This window comes from Rhineura floridana, chromosome 1 (assembly GCF_030035675.1).
Source record: "Rhineura floridana isolate rRhiFlo1 chromosome 1, rRhiFlo1.hap2, whole genome shotgun sequence".
NCBI lineage: Eukaryota > Metazoa > Chordata > Lepidosauria > Squamata > Rhineuridae > Rhineura > Rhineura floridana.
In genome coordinates, this window is record NC_084480.1 from 511,126 (window position 1) to 530,034 (window position 18,909).

The following is an 18,909-nucleotide window of genomic DNA, read 5'->3' on the forward strand; positions in this document are numbered from 1 at the left end:
CAATATATCATACAAGGTACCCCATTATTTATTTTGGGGTTCAGGGACATGTTAAATTTGGACTGACGTTGCTGTAGCTGTCAACTTTTCTTCTTTGTTAGTGATTGAAATTTCACACAAATAAGGAACTGGGAACTGGGAACTAGGAACCAACTTCAGCGTCGTGGAGGAGCGGGAGGGAAAAGGAGAAGCCTCCGCCTGTGCCCGCCCCTCTCTGACGTCAGGAACAGCACAAGCCCGCCTCGCTAGAGGGGATTTCCCGTTAGCGAGTGAAGCTCCCTCTGACCAGTGTGGCGCCGATCTCTCTCGACTGCACGAATCAGTGTTCAGGGAAGGCGGGCCTTTGGAAGTTCCTGAACCTGGGTGACGTCAACTTTGCTGTGTTGGAAGCAGATACAAGAGCCGCAGCCGAGACGAGCTGTACAGGACCCGCGGTGGGTTGGTAAGCAGGTAAGCCAGCAAGTCGGTGGTGTGGCCTCTTCCCCCCACCCCTGAGGACCCAAGAGTCCTGCTATTCTCCCGCCTCTTCTCTCTAGGGGACCCAGGCGTCCTGCCCCTCCCCCTTGAGATGCCTGGGCCCCTCGCCGCCCGCCCTCCACGCACGCTCAGTCGCCCGCTGCCCCCGTGGTTTGCCCGCGACATTCTCCGGGCACTCTTTGCTGCTGCTGCGGAGCTCTTGACTCCCTTTGGCGTGGCCGGAGTCATCTGTTTTGTCGCAGAGACCTCGGTGTGCGGCAGGCTCAGAACAGCCGGAAGGAAGTTGGCTCGGATGCCGGGCGGGGTGGGGCGGTTGTAGTCCATGGGACTCCTTGCCACGGCAAGGCCCGGTGCGGACGGTGACTTTAAAGGGCGGCTAGACGGTGCCCCAGAGAACGGCAGGGTGGAGACGGCCCCCAGGGCAGGGCATCGCCTGTGGAGGCCTGCTCTTGGGAAAGGAGCGCTGGGCTGGATGGGTAACGCTGGAACTCGGGCACCCGGTGAAGCTGAATGCTGGAAGAGTCAGCCCGGGCAAATGAAGGCTCCTCTTCACACATCACGAAGTTGAACTGTGGAATGTGTCCCTACAAGAAACAGTGACGTCTACCGACGTGGATGGCTTTAAAAGAGGTTTAGGCAAATAGTGGTGGACAAGGCTAGCTATGGGCACGAGCCGGGATGGCTGTGCTCTGGCTCCAGGGCTGGAGACGGCATGCTTCTGAATAGACTGTGGGGGTGGAGAGTGCTCTAGTGCTCTTGCGCTCAGTCCTGCTTGTGGCGTCCCATGGCAACCAGTTGGCCATTGTAAGAAACTCACCCACTCACTGGCGATCGCTCGTGACCAAGTAAGATTGTCTTCCAAGATAATTTGGTTGGAAGATGCCTGTGTGTGAATTTGTTTTATGTGGGGAGATGGGCGCACAACGATCAACACACAATCTTAACAGAAAAAGGCTTTGATTCAATGGCATGGATACCACGCTGATTGGAAGTCTTTTATCTGCTGCAGCCTTCACCCGCCTTCACAGGTGTGGTAACATACACATTGTTATCCTCCACCTGTTCTGCCGTTGAGGACTTTCTTGGATCGTTCTTTGTCTGGTTCCTTGACCTGACTGCCATGGGTGACCCTGCTGGGAGTACAGGCATCACTCATAGGGTTCATTGGAACACGCAAGCCCACTCACCACCACAAGGTGATGATCCATCGAGTGAGATTGTGAGAAACAGGACGCTCAGGAATAGATGGGCCCCGGTTGGCCTGAACCAGAGGACTGCTCTTATGATCTTTTGGGTCTCAGCTCATCAAGGAAGAGCCTTGGCACAATCTGAGAGTGTCTGCTTTGCACGCAGGAAGTCCCAGATTTAACCCCCAGAAGCATCTCCAGGTAGGCTGGGAGGGAGTCCCACCTGGAACTGTGGAGAGCCACTGCCTCTCTTGCTGGACTAAGGTTCCATATTTGTTTATTTATCTATCTATCTATCTGTTAAATTTATTAGTCACCCATCTGACTGGCAATTCAGCCACTCTGGGCGACATACAAAATTAAAACGTATAGTTACATTAAAATATTAAAATCTCAACCAATAATAATAAAACCCAACCATCTTGCCATCATGTCTAGTAGCCACTGATAGCCCTTTTCTCCATGGCTTTAAACCCACCCTAAGTTAGTGGCCATAACTACATCTTGTGATGTAGCCACAATCTCTATGAAGAAGTATTTCCTTTTGTCTGTCTTCAGTCTTCCAACGTTCAGCTTCTGTGGCTGGTCCCGTTAGGTTCCAGTACTGTGGGTTCTCTATCCACTGTCTCCGCGTTATTCATAAGTTTATACACCTCTGTCGCGTCTCTTGTTCTTTTCCTTTTTCTTCTAAACTAAAAGGCTAAAATGTTGTAGCTGTTCCAACCCCCTGATCACCGGAGAAGGACTGTAGCTCATTGGGAGAGCATCCCTCGTGCATGCAAGAGATCACGGGTTCAGTCCCTGCCATCTCCAGCCAGGCCAGGGACTGACCTCTGTCTGAAACGTGGGAGTTGCTGCCAGTCAGAGTGGACAGTATTGAGCTAGATGGACCAGTGGTCTGACTCTGTATAAGGCAGTCTGTGCGCCTGCTTGGCCTTCTGAAGAGAATGACAATTTGCATTTTGTCACACAGGGTGAGATCCAGCAACAGTCCTGGGGCTCAGTGGTGAACATCTCCTCCAGTTCTGGGAGCTTCTCACTGAGGGCAGGTAAGAGGGGTGCGGAGGAGCCAAAAGGCCCCTTCTAGAGCAAGGAGCCTGCTGCTTTGGTGCGATATGAAGAGAGCCATCTTTCTTCCGTGTTGTTTAGTTATTGGCCTCTGTCAGAAAAAGCAAAATGGGAGCTCCCCTTTTCTCTGGACGCCCTGAGCTTCTTGCATGAGTTCCACCATTATAAGGAGCTCCCAGAGCAGGATAAATGCACCCTGCAGCCCATCCGTAGTTCTTCCAGGGGCCATTTGGGTGGCAGAGAAGGGGAGAGAGAATGTGATGCAAGACACACACACCCAGTCCTCTGGCTACTTCTCTTCCCCCCACGTTTTTGCTTTGTCCTGTATCACGCTTCTCTAATACAGTCAGCAGCAGCATCTCCCCCCCCCCCCGGTGTGGGTCATCCAGGGAGGAATTTGTGGAAGTGGTCTGGCCTCTGTGGACTCGGGGCCCTGGTGTGTGACCTTCACGTGCTGTTGCTGCAGATGCTGTGGCCAGAGGAAATGGCTGCTCTGGCGGAAGAGGACCTGCTGGACTTCCTCCTGAAGGACGAGGGGCCCACCGGAGGTCTCCTGGGGGAGGGAGACTCCGTGACAGAAGACTGGGGCCTGCCGGAGGCTGAGGTGAGTGCCTGGCCACCTGGGGCAGGCAGGGGTTGGTGCTGCCCTTGGTTTGTCCCTCTTGCCTGCTTCATCAGCTTCTCTCTCTGCAGGTCCTGGGGGAGGAGGAGGTGGATCACTTTCTGAGATGCCTCCTGAGTCCCTTCGTGGGAGAGTCGAGTGGCGCACTGGAGCCCTCCCCTCCCTACAGCAGCAGCAGCAGCCTTGCCGACGAACTGCTCTTCTCCTGCAGCCCCAGCAGTTGGGAGGGGTCCATCGCCTGCAGCCCCCCCAGCTCTGAAACCATCCAGTCAGATCATAATTATTCCTTGCACCTGGCACTGCCGGGGCCTCCCAAAGGTGCCACACTGGAGAGTGGGGGCTTCTCGGAGATGGGCGAGGGGGACGTTGCAATTGACCTGGGTGAGTGTTCTGGACTTTCCATGGGACCAGGGCAGCATTTTCCTGGGGAGGGCTGAGTAGAGCCAGGGCTGGCAGCCCTTTTGTTGAGCTTTCTCTGTGCTTGCTGCAGTGGGTGTGGATGTGTGTGCCTCGCCAAGGTCTCTTGAGTCACAGGATAAGTAAAAGCTTGAAGGGCAGAAGGAGAGATCGGGAATAAATGGTTGGTTCTCCCAGTGGAGGGAAGAAGAAGCAGGATCCCCCAAGAATCTGTATTTGGCCTGTCCTTTGGGGTGAGCAGGGAGGTGGCTACGTTTGCAGGTGACCCCAAAGTATTTGGGATTGTAAAAGTCTAAATAGTCTGTGAAGAGTTCCGAAAGGGCCTCTTGCAAGAAGAGCTGCTGGATCAAACCCAAGGGCGCCGTCTGTTCCCACAGTGGCCAACCAGGTGCCCATGGGAAGCCACAGACAGGAGCTGAGCGCAACAGCAGCGCACTCCCCACTTGCAATTCCCAGCCACTGGTATTCAGAGTCATTGGAGGCAGAGCAACAGCCATCACAGCTAGTAGAAGGTGGGAACGTGAGTTCATTATCTACACATGCTTCTTATGGCAGAACCTTCTGTGAACCAGTTGTGTCTGCTTCCTCACATGCACAAAGGTGCCCCCCTCAGTTTGGCAGGTATACAAGAGAGGCACATTTTGGGGGGGGAGATATATATGATGATGTCACAGGGAAATGAAATGCAAAAAAATAACAGACTGTGATGGCAACTCTGTGCATAAATCCACTCCGCTGACCATTCCCAAAGCAGTGTTGACGGTGTGTCCATTGAGGGTTGCATTTAAGGCCAGGAGGAGCATTGCCCAACGGGGAGCCCTTTCCCTGCAACATGCTTCACAACTGATGTCTGTCGGTGGTGTGAAGCCATGAGCTTGACACAGTTCCTGTGGCCCGCTTGTGGTCAGGGCAAAGTATGTTGAGGATGGAGAGGGGGGTCGTCTCCCATGGGGCTGGGGCCGGGCACTCTGGCCGCCTCGTGGCCCTGACTGCGAGGCCTTTCCTCTTCCAGAGATGTGGGGCGATGTGGAGACCTCGGTGGGGTCTAGCTGCAACCATCAGGATTCCACTCTCCCTGTCGCAGTGTCCATTGAAGAGCCAGCGGCCCCACCGGGAGGGGACCTGCAGGTACGACGCTGCCCTCTGCTTCCCTCCCCCCCCCCCGCCCGCCCTCGGATAGCTGCAGCTCTCTGTGGGGGTCCCTCTGCTTCCCTCTCATGCTGCCTGTGGGAGGGTGAAAGCAGCTTCCAACCCCACTCCGGCCTCATCTCTGAACGTGGTACCTTCCGTGGCTTTTACAGTTTGATTTCCCTCCATTGCTCCTGACCGATGAGGAGAAGAGGCTTCTGGAGAAAGAGGGGGTTTCGATTCCCTCCAACCTGCCCCTGACCAAGGTGGGTGCTTCTAACAACGCACATGCGTCCGCACACGACGGGCAGAGGGGATTGTGTCCACTGCTCATCCCACTGCTGGGGACATACCCCACACAAGCTGCCTCAGGTGGGCGAGGGGCTCTGGGGGAACGTGGCTGGTTGAATTGGCATTGGACCAGCCACGAGAGGCATGTGGCTCACCCCCGGGGTGCTTGTGCTGCAGGCCGAGGAGCGGGTCCTGAAGAGGATCCGCCGGAAGATCCGCAACAAGCAGTCTGCCCTGGACAGTCGGAGGAGGAAAAAGGTCTATGTCGACAGCCTGGAGAGCAGGTGAGGAAGGAGGGGCGATGGCGGCCTCTTGGGCATCCCGGGGCATATGGCAGAGGGAGGGGAGGGGAGGGAGGAGTTCCAGGTGGGGGGGTGTTTTGTCAGCACCAAGAGTGGGCTTTGCAGAGCAAGGGGTGTGTTCTCTGCAGCCCCCCTCCCCAGTGCCTTCTCTGCCCAGGGGCTGCCATGCTGCCCTGTCCTCTGGCATTGCTCTTCGCCTCCTGCACTTGGGACTCTGTCTCTGGTCACTGGGCCCGTGACCCCTTATCTCTCCTGTCTGTGGCTCCATGCAGGGTGGTTGTTTGCACAGCCCAGAACAACGAACTTCAGAAGAAAGTGCAGCTCTTGCAGAAACAGAACATGTGAGTCCCCCCCCACACACACCTCGAGCGTCTTTGGCAGCTGGCAGGGAGGGAGGACCTCTCCTGGGACCTTGCCACCACCACCTCCTCTGGGGGTGCAGGGGGAGCTCTGACACTTAGGAGGCCATCCTGTTGTGCCCCAGAGGCCCAAGGCAGTTGGGCAGCAGGGGCTGCTCCTTCTCTGACCCTCTTCCTTCTGTAGCACTTTTGGGTTGCCAAGCACTTAGTAGAGAGGCCGGTCACAGTTGCTCCCATTTCACAGGTGGGGGACTGAGAAGGAGAGGGTGATTTTCCCAAGGTCGTCACACAGGACAGAAATCCATCTCTCTGTATAGTGCATCGTATATGAAGAACTGAACACCTTGGCCAGATTCCCCTGGTTCAAAGAGTCCTCCCCATTGCAGGGAGGGCGTAGATGGGCATGAGGGCTTTTGGGCCACTGGATGCTGACAAGGAGTTCTGGCTCTGCTGCAGGTCTTTGCTTGAGCAGCTGTGGAAGCTACAAGCCTTGGTCCAGAGCTCGTCCACCAAGACCACCACAGCCAGTACCTGTGTCATGGTGAGTTCCGTGTACACTCCTGCAGCCCCAGGGCCAGTTATCTGCACGTGCTCCTGGCCTCTGCACCCAACCCTCCCCCAACCTGGTAGACTGATGCCATCTGCACAGACCTGGCACTTTGCCTCGTTCTTGGGGTGGGGCAGGGGAAGTGGGCTGCTGCGTGTAGCTGGCCATCTCTTGACTTCTAGTTGCCAGGACTTGCAGCTTCTCTGAGGCCCTTCCCCCCCCACCTCACCCCCCAATGCTGCTCTCTCCTGGGCTGTCCATGAGTAGCCTGCCTTGGGAGCCTTTGTAGCCCTTGCTGATGCCTGCCCTGCTCTCCCCCTCCCCGCCTTCCAGATCTTCCTCTTGTCCTTTTGCCTGATCCTCTGGCCCAACTACCATCCGTTTGGAGGCCTGGAGCAACAGCAGGAATTGCAAGGTGAGTCCTGCCTGCACAGGTGGCCGTCATAAAAGCCACACCCGTCCCCCAGGAGTGAGGATCCAACTCTCCCTGAAGACAGCCAGCTACAGGATGGAACAAATGCAAAAAGGGCGTTTCCTGGAGACCGTTAGGCTGGCTCACAGCCCCCATTTTGTTCACACATACAGGCATACCCCGCTTAAAGTAGTTTCACTTAAAGTACCCTTGCTATAAAGTACATGCTCCATACTCCACCATACCCAGCTTAATAAAGTACGCGTGCTTTGCAATAACGGACACTTTATTGGCATGACGCCAATGCCATCTAGTGGTGATTGTGTGCAGTACAAGTGAAGATAATTGCTTCACTTTAAGTACATTTTCACTTAAAGTACACTCTGCAGTCCCATTGTGTACGTTAAAGCAGGGTATGCCTGTATAAGGAGCACCCTGACCAAAGCCACTTTTGGAAAAGTTTCCTGTGGGAGTGATGACAATCACCCTGTGCTATCCCTGGGATCCCCTCCCCCATAGAAGAGAACCGCTCACAAGTCCCTTGAGTGTAAGGGCTTTTGACCATCAGCACAGCAGCCATCGTTTGGCCTTCTTGAGGCTGATGGAAACGGAAGAGTAAACCTTGGTCTGAGCAGCTGAGAAGTCTTGCAACAACAGGCATGTTTCACCGGTCTAGAGCATTTATATAAGAAAATGAAGATTCTGCACCCCCTTTGGGGTCCAGTGGAGAAAAGAGTTAGAACCTCAGACCTGACCTGGGGGATTGAGTGTCGTGCTCTGTGGCTCAGGAATAGCGACAGCACACCAGCGTGGTGGTGTTTTTATATGCCAGTCTGTTACAACTTATTACGCAAACATACGCTGGATAATGGAACCAACCAAGGAATTTCACCCTGTGCTTTATAGATTACAACAAAGCCTTTCACTGTGTAGATCATGAAAATCTATGGAATGCTTTAAAAGAAATGGGGGTGCCACAGCATCTGATTGTCCTGGTGCGCAACCTATACTCTGCACAAGACATTCTGTAAGGGCAGAATATGGAGAAACTCATTTGAAATGTGGTGTTGGAGAAGAGCTTTGTGCATACCATGGACTGCAAAAAAAATAATTGGGTGTTAGAACAAATTAAACCAGAACTCTCACTAGAAACTACAATGATGAAGCTGAGGTTATTGTACTTTGGACACATAATGAGAAGACATGATTCACTAGAAAAGACGATAATGCTGGGAAAAAGAGAAGGGAGTAGAAAAAGAGGAAGGCCAAACAAGAGATGGATTGATTCCATCAAGGAAGCCACAGACCTGAACTTACAAGATCTTGAACAGGGTGGTTCTTGACAGATGCTCTTGGAGGTCACTGATTCATAGGGTTGCCATAAGTCGTAGTCGACTTGGATGCACATAACAACAACAACAATTACAACTTAGGGCGGCCCTATGAATCGGTGACCTCCAAGAGCATCTGTCAAGAACCACCATGTTCAGATCTTGTAAGTTCAGGTCTGTGGCTTCCTGTATGGAATCAATCCATCTCTTGTTTGACTTTCCTCTTTTTCTACTCCCCTCTGTTTTTCCAAGCATTATTGTCTTTGCTGGTCAATCATGTCTCCTCATGATGTGTCCAAAGTAGGATAACCTCAGTTTCATCATTTTAGCTTCTAGTGATAGTTCTGGTTTAACACCCAATTATTTGTCTGTTTCACAGTCCATGGTATGTGCAAAGCTCTCCTGCAACAGCACATTTCAAATGAGTTGATTTTTCTCTTACCCACTTTTTTCACTTTCCAACTTTCACATCCATACATAGAGATCAGGAATACTATGGCCTGAATGATCTTGACTTTAGTGTGCAGTGGTACATCTTTGCATTTGAGGACCTTTTCTAGTTCTCTCACAGCTGCCCTCCCCAGTCCTAGCCTCCTTCTGATTTCTTGACTGTTGTCTCCATTTTGGTTAATGACTGTGCCGAGGTATTGATAATCCTTGACAAGTTCAATGTCCTCATTGTCAACTTTAAAGTTATATAAATCTTCTGTTGTCATTACTTTGGTCTTTCTGACGTTCAGCTGTAGTCCTGCTTTTGCACTTTCCTCTTTAACTTTCAACAATATTCGCTTCAAATCATTACTGGTTTCTGGTAGTAGTATGGTATCGTCTGCATATCTTAAATTATTGATGTTTCTCCCTCCAATTTTCACACCTCCATCTTGGTCCAATCCTGCTTTCTGTACGATATGTTCTGCGTACAGATTAAATAAATAAGGTGATAAAATACACCCCTGTCTCACACCCTTTCCGATGGGGAACCAATCGGTTTCTCCATATTCTGTCCTTAAGTAGCCTCTTGTCCAGAGTATAGGTTGCGCATCAGGACAATCAGATGCTGTGGCACCCCCATTTCTTTTAATGCATTCCATAGTTTTTCACGATTTACGCAATCAAAGGCTTTGCTATAATCTATAAAGCACTGGGTGATTTCCTTCTGAAATTCCTTGCTCCGTTCCATTATCCAACATATGTTTGCGATATGATTTCTGATACCTCTTGTAATGAATGGACTTTTTACTTCCTCATGAGCATAGCTCACTAGAAATGTAAGTTTCCCTATTGCGAGTGCAGCAGGACCTTTTGCTGGAGTTACCCGCACGTCACCCTTAAAACGTGTATAAATCTACCCTTAACCCAGTGACACACACACAGAAAAATAAGGAGTGGTTTGATTAAGAGAAGAAACAAGGAAAAATACGGCAATTTACAATTGCAATTAACAATGAGCAGCATTCTAACTATTATTCAGTCAGTCAGCAACACCGGATAGATTAAAGCAAGGAGACTAAGCGTATACACACTTTCACATCAAGCTCCCCCATACAGAGAGAAAAGGAAAGAAAGACACCCAGAAGTTGTGTATACCTTTCCTGGAGAGTTGCTGGGAGTCTAAGGCTGAGAGAGAGACTTTGGTATCTAGCCCAATGAGCCAAGGCTCCGCCCTCGTGTAACCAGCACTAGATTTGAAAGATCACACCTAAATCCTTAGCACTGAAGCTCTGCAATTGTCCCAAAGATGCTGGGGAGCGTTGATAAGAAAGGCAGCTGTTGAGTCCTCCAAAGGAGGAACCACTGGCCCCTTCAAACCCCTCGTGTCTTACACGCGTTCTAACTAAACTGACCCCAATGTAAACCTGACCAGGAAGATGTGGACATGACAAATAAGAACAATGAAAGAGTTTAGGAGTACTGGTCAAGGAATCTGTTTTTTTCCCAGAAACCATTCCCCAGTGAATTCCCAGATAATAGCTGCAATCTCCCTGCCACAAATTCCTGATGTTTCAGATAATCATTATCATGTCTTCCCCTGAAGGTTAAGTTTATCATAAACCTTATGCAAACTGTTCCTTTGTTGGAATGTAGCGCCTGTTTCTTACTTGGGCAACGTTCCCCAAATTTTCATAGGAGTCAGGAAGTCTATACCCTTAGGCTTTCAAGATGTGTACTCAGGGGTTACAGAGAGGCTGTTTCCCAGGAATCTTTGCTGTTGCGGGTTGTCCAAACTCTGGTTCACTGAGGTGAATCAAAGATTAAAAATCTCCAATCTTTGATTCCTCATTACACTCTTCCCTTTCTAAATCCAGCTTGGACATCTGGCATTTCTCGCTCCATATATGGTAAGAGCCTTTGTTGTAGAATCTTGAGCACTACTTTACTTGCATGGGATATTAAGGCAATAGTTTGATAATTACTGCATTCCCTGGGATCCTCTTTCTTTGGAATTGGGAAGTATATTGAACACTTCCAGTCTGTGGGCCATTGTTTAGTTTTCCATATTTGGATTTTGGTCAAAGTTTGAACAGATTCAGTCTCAGGAGCTTGTAGCGACTCTGTTGGTATGCCATCTGTTCCTGGTGATTTGTTTCTCCCAAGTATTTTAAGAGCAGCTTTCACCTCACATTCTAAGATTCCTGGTTCTTCATCATATGGTTCCTCCGTGAATGCATCTGTCAACCTTGCATCTCTTTTATATAGTTCTTCAGTGTATTGCTTCCATCTTTTATGTTATCTCGGTCAGTCAGTGTGTTCCCCTGTTGATTATTCAGCATCCCTACTCTTCGTTTAAATTTCCCTTTCATTTCTGTAATCTTTTGGAATAGGGCTCTTGTTCTGTCTATTTTGTTGTCCTCTTCTATTTCTATAAAATAACTATTGTAATAGTTCTCTTTGTCCCTACGTAATAGTCGCTGTATTGTTGAATTTAGGGTTCTGACCGTGTTTCTATCTCCTTTTGCTTTTCTTCTCCTTTAACCATTTTAAGAGTTTCTTCAGTCATGCATTGAGGTCTTTCTCTCTTTTTAACTAGAGGTATTGTCTTTTTGCATTCTTCCCTGATAATGTCTCTGACTTCAATCCATTGTTCTTCTGGTTCTATGTCAACTAAGTTTAAAGCCTCAAATCTCTTCCTTATTTGATCTTTATATTCTTCTGGAATGTTATTTAAATTGTACTTTGGCATTATGATTGCTTTGCTCTTCCTCTTCAGCTTTACTCTGATTTTTTATATTACCAGTTCATTATCTGTACTGCAGTCTGCTTCTGGTCTAGTTTTTGCAGAAAGTATGGCACTTCTCCATCTTCTGCTACCAATTATATAATCAATTTGATTCCTATATTGACCATTTGGTGATGTCCACATGTACAGTTGTCTTTGATTGCTCAAAAATGTGTTTGCAAGAAACAAATTATTGGCTTCACACAATTCAGTAAGTCTTCCTCCTGCTTGACTTCTATCTCCTAAGCCCCATTATCCCACAATTCCTTATTTGTTCCCTACTTTTGCATTCCAGTCCCCCATGATTATCAGAACATCTTGTTTTGGTGTGTGATCAATTTCTTCCTGTACTTCTGTGTAAAATCTTTCCAATTCCTCTTCTTCTGCATTTGCCGTTGAAGCATAGACTTGGATGATGGTTATGTTAATAGGTTTCCCATTTAATCTCATTGATATCACTTGCTCAGACCTTGCGTTGTAGCTCCTAATTGCTTTTCCTACATCACCTCTTGCTATTAAAGTAACCCCATTTCTTCTTAATTTCTCATTTCCTGCATAAAATATTTTGTAGTTGTCTGATTGAAAGTGTCCCATTCCCATCCATTTTAATTCACTCATTCCAAGTATTATAATGTTGATGCGTTCGATTTCTTGCTTGACAATTTCTAACTTTCCCTGGTTCATGCTTCTCACATCCCATATTCCTATTGTGTACATCGTACAACTCCGGACTCTCCTTTCGCATCTGTGCACATCAGCCTCCGGGCTTCCTTTCGGCTTTCACCCAGTTGCGTCATTAGTCACAGCACTACTCGTACTTCTCCTTGTTCTTCCCCAGTAGCTCATTGAGTCCCTTCTGACCTAGGGGTCTCATCTTCCAGCACTATCTCGTGTTGCATTTTGGATACTCTGTTCATAGGGTTTTTGTGGTAAGAGGTATTCAGAGGTGGTTTACCATTGCCTTCCTCTGAGTTTGGATGCATCTTAGTCTGGTGTCTCAGCTTTGACCATTCCGCCTTGGGTGCCCCTGCTAGGAGTGTAGCCTCTTGGTCTAGACTCCTGACGGCATTGCTCTCAACTTCTTCAACACTCTCAAACCCCCTCACCACGTTAAGCTGTGCATCCTAGAGGGGGAACATCACCGTAGCCTCGTTTAATTTCAGAAGAGGGGATTCCTCAAACATGAAGATGTTGTAGAGGTAGTCAGGAGGATGAAATCCCTTAGAGCAGCCTTTCACAACCGTTTAGATCCTTAGGTATTGCTGGACTACAATTCCCATAATGCCTGACCATTGGCTATGCTGGCTTCAGGGGTGATGGGAGTTGTAGTCCAGCAATATGTTGGCTCCCCAAGCTTGGGAAAGGCAGTGCGTTAGAAGAGCCCTGAAGCTGGGTCAGGCCAGAGGCCCATCTAGTTCTCACAATGGCCAACTAGATGCCTCAGTGGGATTCCCACAAGCTGAATGTTAGTGTAATAATAATAATAATAAATAATAAATTTAATTTTTGTGTCGCCTATCTGGCCGAAGCCACTCTAGGCGACGTACACATTAAAATTCAATAAAATACAATATAATACAAAACAGAATACAATGCAGTCAACACTAATGCAGCAGTATAAAACCATGTAGGGCAATCAATAAACAATTATAAAACAATCACAGGAAAATTAGCCCACCCCGGAGATCCCGAAGGCCTGTCCAAAGAGCCAAGTTTTTAAGGCTCGGCGAAATGTATCCAGGGAAGGGGCATGGCGAAGATCGAACGGGAGGGAGTTCCAGAGAGTGGGGGCCGCCACTGAAAATGCCCTCTCTCTAGTCCCCACCAACCTAGCTGTTTTCGTTGGTGGGACTGAGAGAAGGCCCTGCGTGGCTGATCTAGTCGGGCGGCTTAATTGGTGGGACTGGAGGTGCTCCTTCAGGTAAACTGGGCCGAGACCGTATAGGGATTTAAAGGTTAACACCAACACCTTGAATTGGGCCCGGAAAACAACTGGAAGCCAGTGTAGATGAACTAACACTGGCGTGATGTGATCACGGCGGCGGCTGTTTGTAAGCAAACGAGCCGCCGCATTCTGCACCAGTTGTAATTTCCGGACCGTTTTCAAGGGTAACCCCACGTAGAGCACATTGCAGTAGTCTAATCGAGAGGTGACCAGGGCATGTACTACCAGTGGGAGCTGATGAATAGGGAGGTAGGGTTGCAGCCTCCGTATGAGGTGTAGTTGATACCAAGCTGCCCGGCTCACTGCCGAAATCTGAGCCTCCATGGACAGCTTGGAATCAAGAACAACCCAGAGGCTGTGGAACTGATCCTTCAGGGGTAGACTCACCCCATTAAGCTTCAGGTCAACAACACCCAACCTTCCCCTGTCACCCACAAGTAGCACCTCGGTCTTATCAGGATTGAGCTTCAGCCTGTTCCTTCCCATCCCACCCACTCACGGATTCCAGGCACTTGGACAAGGTCTCCACAGCCAACTCCGGCGAGGATTTAAAAGAGAGATAGAGCTGCGTGTCATCAGCATATTGGTGACACTGCAGCCCAAAACTCCTGATGATAGCTCCCAGCGGTTTTATATAGATGTTAAATAGCATGGGAGAGAGGATAGAACCCTGTGGCACTCCACAAGTGAGGGGCCAAGGGTCTGAAACCTCATCTCCCAATGCTACCTGTTGATGCCTGTCAGAGAGAAAGGAACGGAACCACTGTAAAACAGTGCCTCCTATTCCCAATCCTTCCAGGCGATCTAATAAGATACCGTGGTCGACGGTATCAAAAGCCGCTGAGAGATCCAGGAGGACAAGAAAGGTGAATTCCCCCCTGTCTAATGCCCTCCTCATATCATCCACCAGAGCGACCAAGGCTGTTTCAGTACCATGTCCAGTCCTGAAACCCGATTGGTATGGATCCAAATAATCCGTTTCATCCAAGTGTGCTGACAACTGGCTAGCCACCACTCGCTCAATGATCTTGCCCAAAAATGGCAAATTCGAAATGGGGCGAAAGTTGTTCAAGACTTGGGGATCCAAGGAGGACTTTTTTAGAATGGGTTTTATAATTGCCTCCTTGAGGGCTGGTGGCAGTACACCCTCCTTCAAGGATGCATTTACCACCGCCCTGATCCCTTCGCCCAATTTCTCCTTACAATTCATAAGGAACCATGATGGGCAAGGATCAATCAGACAGGTGGTAGGCTTCACCGTTGAAAGTACCTTGTCCACATCCTCAGAAGGAAGAGGCCGGAACTGATCCCACTGAACCGGATTGCAACTGGTCAACTCTGGATCCTCTACTGCATCCACAGCGTACGGAATCGAGGTGTTCGACTTTATCAGCAAAGTGCCTTGCCAATTTGTCACAGGAAGCCTTAGAATGCTCCAAGGGTTCCTGAGCAACTGGACCGACCAGGCTTCGGACCAGTTGGAACAGCTTCCTGGGACAGCACTTTGCGGATGCAATAGAGGCAGCAAAGAAATCCTTCTTTGTTGCCTTTACTGCCACCTGGTAGGCAGCTATTGCTGCTCTAACCTGTGTCCGAACATCTTCAGAGCGGGATTTCCGCCACCGGCGTTCTAGTCGTCTCACCTCCTGTCTCAGACTTCGCAACCGGGGTGTGTACCACGGTGCGGTCTGAGTTCTGTTCAGGGGGAGAGGACGTTTCGGAGCCACCTGGTCTAATGCCCTGGTGATTCCCTCGTTCCACTCCATCACCAGGGTTTCGACCGGGCGGCCTTCAGCAGGTTCCAATTCCCCCAGCGCAGTCAGGAATCCATCCGGATCCATCAGGCGCCTGGGGCGGACCATTCTAATAGGTCCTTTACCCCTGCGGAGGGTGTGTGGCATCGAGAAGTCAAAGTTCACCAGATAGTGATCTGACCATGACACGGGGGTAAAAGAAATGGCCCCCAACTTCAGAACACTCCCCGCCACCCCCAGGACAAATACAAGGTCGAGAGCATGACCGGCTACATGGGTGGGCTCAGTGTTACTAAGGTGCAGTTCCCAGGAAGCCATGGTTTCCAGGAAATCCCGAGGGGCTCCAATGAGAGTGGTCTCAGCATGCACGTTAAAGTCCCCTAACACTAACAGTTCTGGGGTCAGGGTTCATACATCCGAGACCACCTCCAGCACCTCGGTCAGGGAGTCTGCCGTGCAGTGGGGCGGGCGGTCCACAAGCAGGATCCCCAAACTGCCCTTCGGGCCCAACCTCCAGTACATGCAATCGACAACCTTGGTCCTTGGGAGCGGAGGCTTGGTGAAAATCAAAGACTCCCGATAGATGACTGCCACTCCCCCTCCCCGCCTTCCTACCCTCGGTAGCTGCGCAGAATGGAAACCTGGCGGACACATGGCCTTAAGGATGGGAGCTGAGGCCTCATCCAACCAGGTCTCCGTAATACACACCAGGTCTGCGCACTCATCCAATATCATGGATGACAGATGTTTTTTGTGTCACAGACCTGGCATTACACAGCAGCAGTTGAAGGTCGGTAGGAATCCTGCGTCCTCCAGTTAACTTCTGGTTTTGGGCAGACCTGGAACATGGGATGGGTATTACGCATCTATCCCCTGTTCCTGTAAATTGACATGGTCTGCCCCTAGCATCAGTCCAGCGCCTGCCGCCCAATCTTGGTATAACTTGGCCCCCATCCTTCTCTGTTCCATCCCCCCCTTGGTTTACACATGCCCCTATCCCTGCTGCCTAATGGACAGGCCTATCCTAAACAATAATAAAAGTAAAAACCCACCCCTTACACCCCGGAGACTGCCAGCCACTCCTTTAAGACCGCAGACAAAAGTATACAAAACAGCATATATACAAAGACAAACATACAACACACAACATACACCTCACACAAAACGCACACTTAAGTATACAGTCACACCATTCAATTCAAACCTATAAGCCAAACATAGTCCAGCACTGTGTATGTAGATGAAATCTTCCTTCTTCCCACCAAACGCCACCAGACAGATGATAATGGTGGCAAAGGGCAGTATGAAACGTACGCCGTCAGCTGTACGTAAAATGTTTAGCAGTGAATTTAAAATCGGTGTCATAGAGGCTTGGACAAAATTGGTACTGCAGACAAGAGAGGGGGAGACGGAACAAGCCAGACCCATTAAATAGCAGAGTCAACGCGCATGTGCCAGACCAGGCTTGGGCAGTGTCAGGGCCTCCTGTCACCTTCTCGTGGGACTCCTTCCTCTCCCTTTGCCCTTGCAGTGCTGTCCCGCAGGCTGCGTGAGTACCAGAGCAGCTCTGCCCAGGTCGTGTCCGGCGTCCCTCAGCCTACAGAAGCAACAACAAGCGTTCCTCCTGGGCCTCCACTGTCACACTCGGAGCAGACGGTGCCGAAGGGAGCGCTGGAGCCTGCAAGGAGCCACAACCGGTCCCTGGAGGGCCACAGGAGCCCCCCCGAGGCACAGCTGTCTTCTGCCACCACCAGCAGCAGCAACTCCTCTGCCGACCCCTCTTCTCCGCAGGCGGGGGGCCTTCCACTGCCAACCAAGCACCAGCCCCCAGGGAAGGAGGTGCCTCTCCCACCTGCTTCTGTCCACCAGAAGCGTGGCTGCGTGGACTGTACTACTAGCGTGGTCATCCAGCCACGCCACTCTGATGAGATGTAAGGTCTTTGCCAGCAGCACATGACAGCCTGGACAGGGTGGCACCTGCTTTCTCTGCATTGCGAACTAGGAAGCATCCTGCTTGCTGCATGTCCCGGGGGGGGGGGAGAGAGAGAGAAAGGAAGCAGTCATCCTTTAGGTGCCGAGACTATGGTACCCTGGTGCACCAGTAGCACAGCAGTCAGAGGGTGGCTCCGGCAGAGAGCTCCACCCCTAGGTTTAGAGTTGGATCCTGGCCAGCCCAAAATTGAGCTGTGGAGGCAGGGCTGGTGTTGGGGCCTCCTTTGCAAGGAAGTGTTGGGGCAACAGGGACCGCTTACTCTTCTGCCTGATTCCTGTTGTGATGCCCCCACCCCTGGATTAGCACTGAAAGGATCTTGCAGCAGCAAACAATGGGAGTGGCATTATTTGCAGGCAGGGAGGCAGGATCCAAGGCAACTGCTTCCACATCTCCCTTGAAAAGCTCTCCTGGGTGCACCTCCCCCACCTCTTTCCCCCCTCCCACCATTTGAAGCGGCTGAGGATGCATGACCTTAGCACAGGCCATCCACACACTGCAGTGCAGCCCTCAAGGAGTCTGTCTAGATCCCTGGAGAAGCAACTGCAGCTTCTGCCCAAACATCCCTCTCCCCCCACACGATGCCTGTGCATTGTTTAGACCTCCGAGATGTTCAGAAGCAGCCCCCCTCTTAATTCCTTAATTTGGTCATCGAGGCAAGGAGATTCTTGGGTTGGCGGAGGGGGGGAGAGAGGCATTTCCCCTCTCTGTGGAAGGCGTTGGTGCCTCTCATCCTGCTGGCCACGACGGCACATCTGGGCTTCTGACTGTGGCCTCCTCCCAGCCTTCTCCTGTTTTACAGCAAAGGAGGTGAGCTGAGGCCTTTGCTGCCTGGCAGAAGCTGATCCAGGGTGAGTCGAGATCCCCTGAGATGGAACAGGTGCCCCAGGTGGAAGGAAGCAGCCGGCTGGCCCGTTACGACCCTCCACTCAGTTTCAACCAAAGCAAAAGATTTGGACTGGATCTGGCTACTGTGAAATGTGGGGCTGAAGGCAAAGGTTCCTTGGTCTGCGAGGGGCTGCCCCTGGGGCTGGGGGTGGTCAGAATGCTGCAACGAGGTTGCTGCTGGGCAGCACCAAAATGAGCCACTAGGGACACCTGCTACTAGTGCATTTCTCGGCACAGCTCTGTGTACTTGCCTTGACCTCTTGACTGCACAACGGGGTCTTGGTTCTGGGTATCTAAAGAAGTACCTCCTCCTCCCCCTCCCATCTGCTGAGATCCGCTGGAGAAGCCCACACAGACAGGTTCAGCAGAGGCTCCTGGCCAAGGGCCTCTTCTGTGGGGGCCCCTGCCTGAAGGCACATCTGTTGCCTGAGGAGTGTTAAGGCAGCCTTTTCCCCCTTGGCTCGAGGCCAAGAAACACCAGTGGTCTTCCAGAGGCTGTTGGGCCCCCAGCAGCCAACAGGGCCAGTGATCAGGCGGTGGTGGCAGTGATGGGAGGTGCAGTCCAGCAACATCTGGAGGGACAGGGGTCCTGTAGCCCAGCCTCAGCCTGATGTGTGCTCAAAAGGGCTGTGTCTGTAGCCACTGGCTGGAGTTCATTTTGTTCTGTCTCACGGTTTAAATTGACTTTGTCCCCTAATCGGTTTTATCTGTCTTGCTGCATCTGTTTTCTATAATTGAAAGTTTGTGGGGGAATCTTTTGGGCTAGAAGTGGGATGTCAATAATAAACAACTGCACAGGGCACTCTTCATCCTATTATATTTCCAGGGGGGGGAAGAGGGGGCCCTGGAAGCTCTTCTGCATCCCTTGTGAGTGGCTGAGCTCCTAAAAGTGACTTTCTGGGCTTCAAAGGGCACCCTGGAGGGGAAATGGGGAGGGGGGGAGATGAGAGGGAAGGAAACTTTGGAAAACCTCC

At 50.7% G+C, this 18,909-nt stretch overlaps 1 protein-coding gene across 2 annotated transcripts; it reads left to right on the plus strand.

The window, feature by feature from the left end:
* Positions 1-319: 319 nt before the first annotated feature.
* On the plus strand, positions 320-18,632 carry CREB3 (cAMP responsive element binding protein 3). Of its 2 annotated transcripts, XM_061612522.1 has the most exons (12): positions 320-450; positions 2,638-2,713; positions 3,199-3,336; positions 3,426-3,735; positions 4,149-4,283; positions 4,784-4,899; positions 5,073-5,165; positions 5,368-5,474; positions 5,765-5,833; positions 6,308-6,392; positions 6,732-6,813; positions 16,589-18,632. In XM_061612522.1, the coding sequence occupies exons 3-12, from the start codon at positions 3,199-3,201 to the stop codon at positions 16,990-16,992; spliced, it is 1,539 nt and encodes a 512-aa protein (XP_061468506.1). In that variant the 5' UTR covers positions 320-450; positions 2,638-2,713; the 3' UTR covers positions 16,993-18,632. The 2 variants fall into 2 exon arrangements, with proteins under 2 accessions (XP_061468506.1, XP_061468515.1); XM_061612531.1 differs by lacking the exon at positions 4,149-4,283 and having other exon boundaries at positions 323-450.
* Positions 18,633-18,909: the final 277 nt, after the last annotated feature.

What these genes read in the sequence shown, in the direction of transcription:
- CREB3 (XM_061612522.1), top strand. Translation starts at nt 3,199, where the DNA reads ATGCTGTGGCCAGAGGAAATGGCTGCTCTGGCGGAAGAGGACCTGCTG. An exon ending in CTCTTGCAGAAACAGAACAT is followed by an intron (nt 5,834 to 6,307) that starts GTGAGTCCCCCC and finishes GCTCTGCTGCAG; the next exon opens with GTCTTTGCTTGAGCAGCTGT. An exon ending in CAGCCAGTACCTGTGTCATG is followed by an intron (nt 6,393 to 6,731) that starts GTGAGTTCCGTG and finishes CCCGCCTTCCAG; the next exon opens with ATCTTCCTCTTGTCCTTTTG.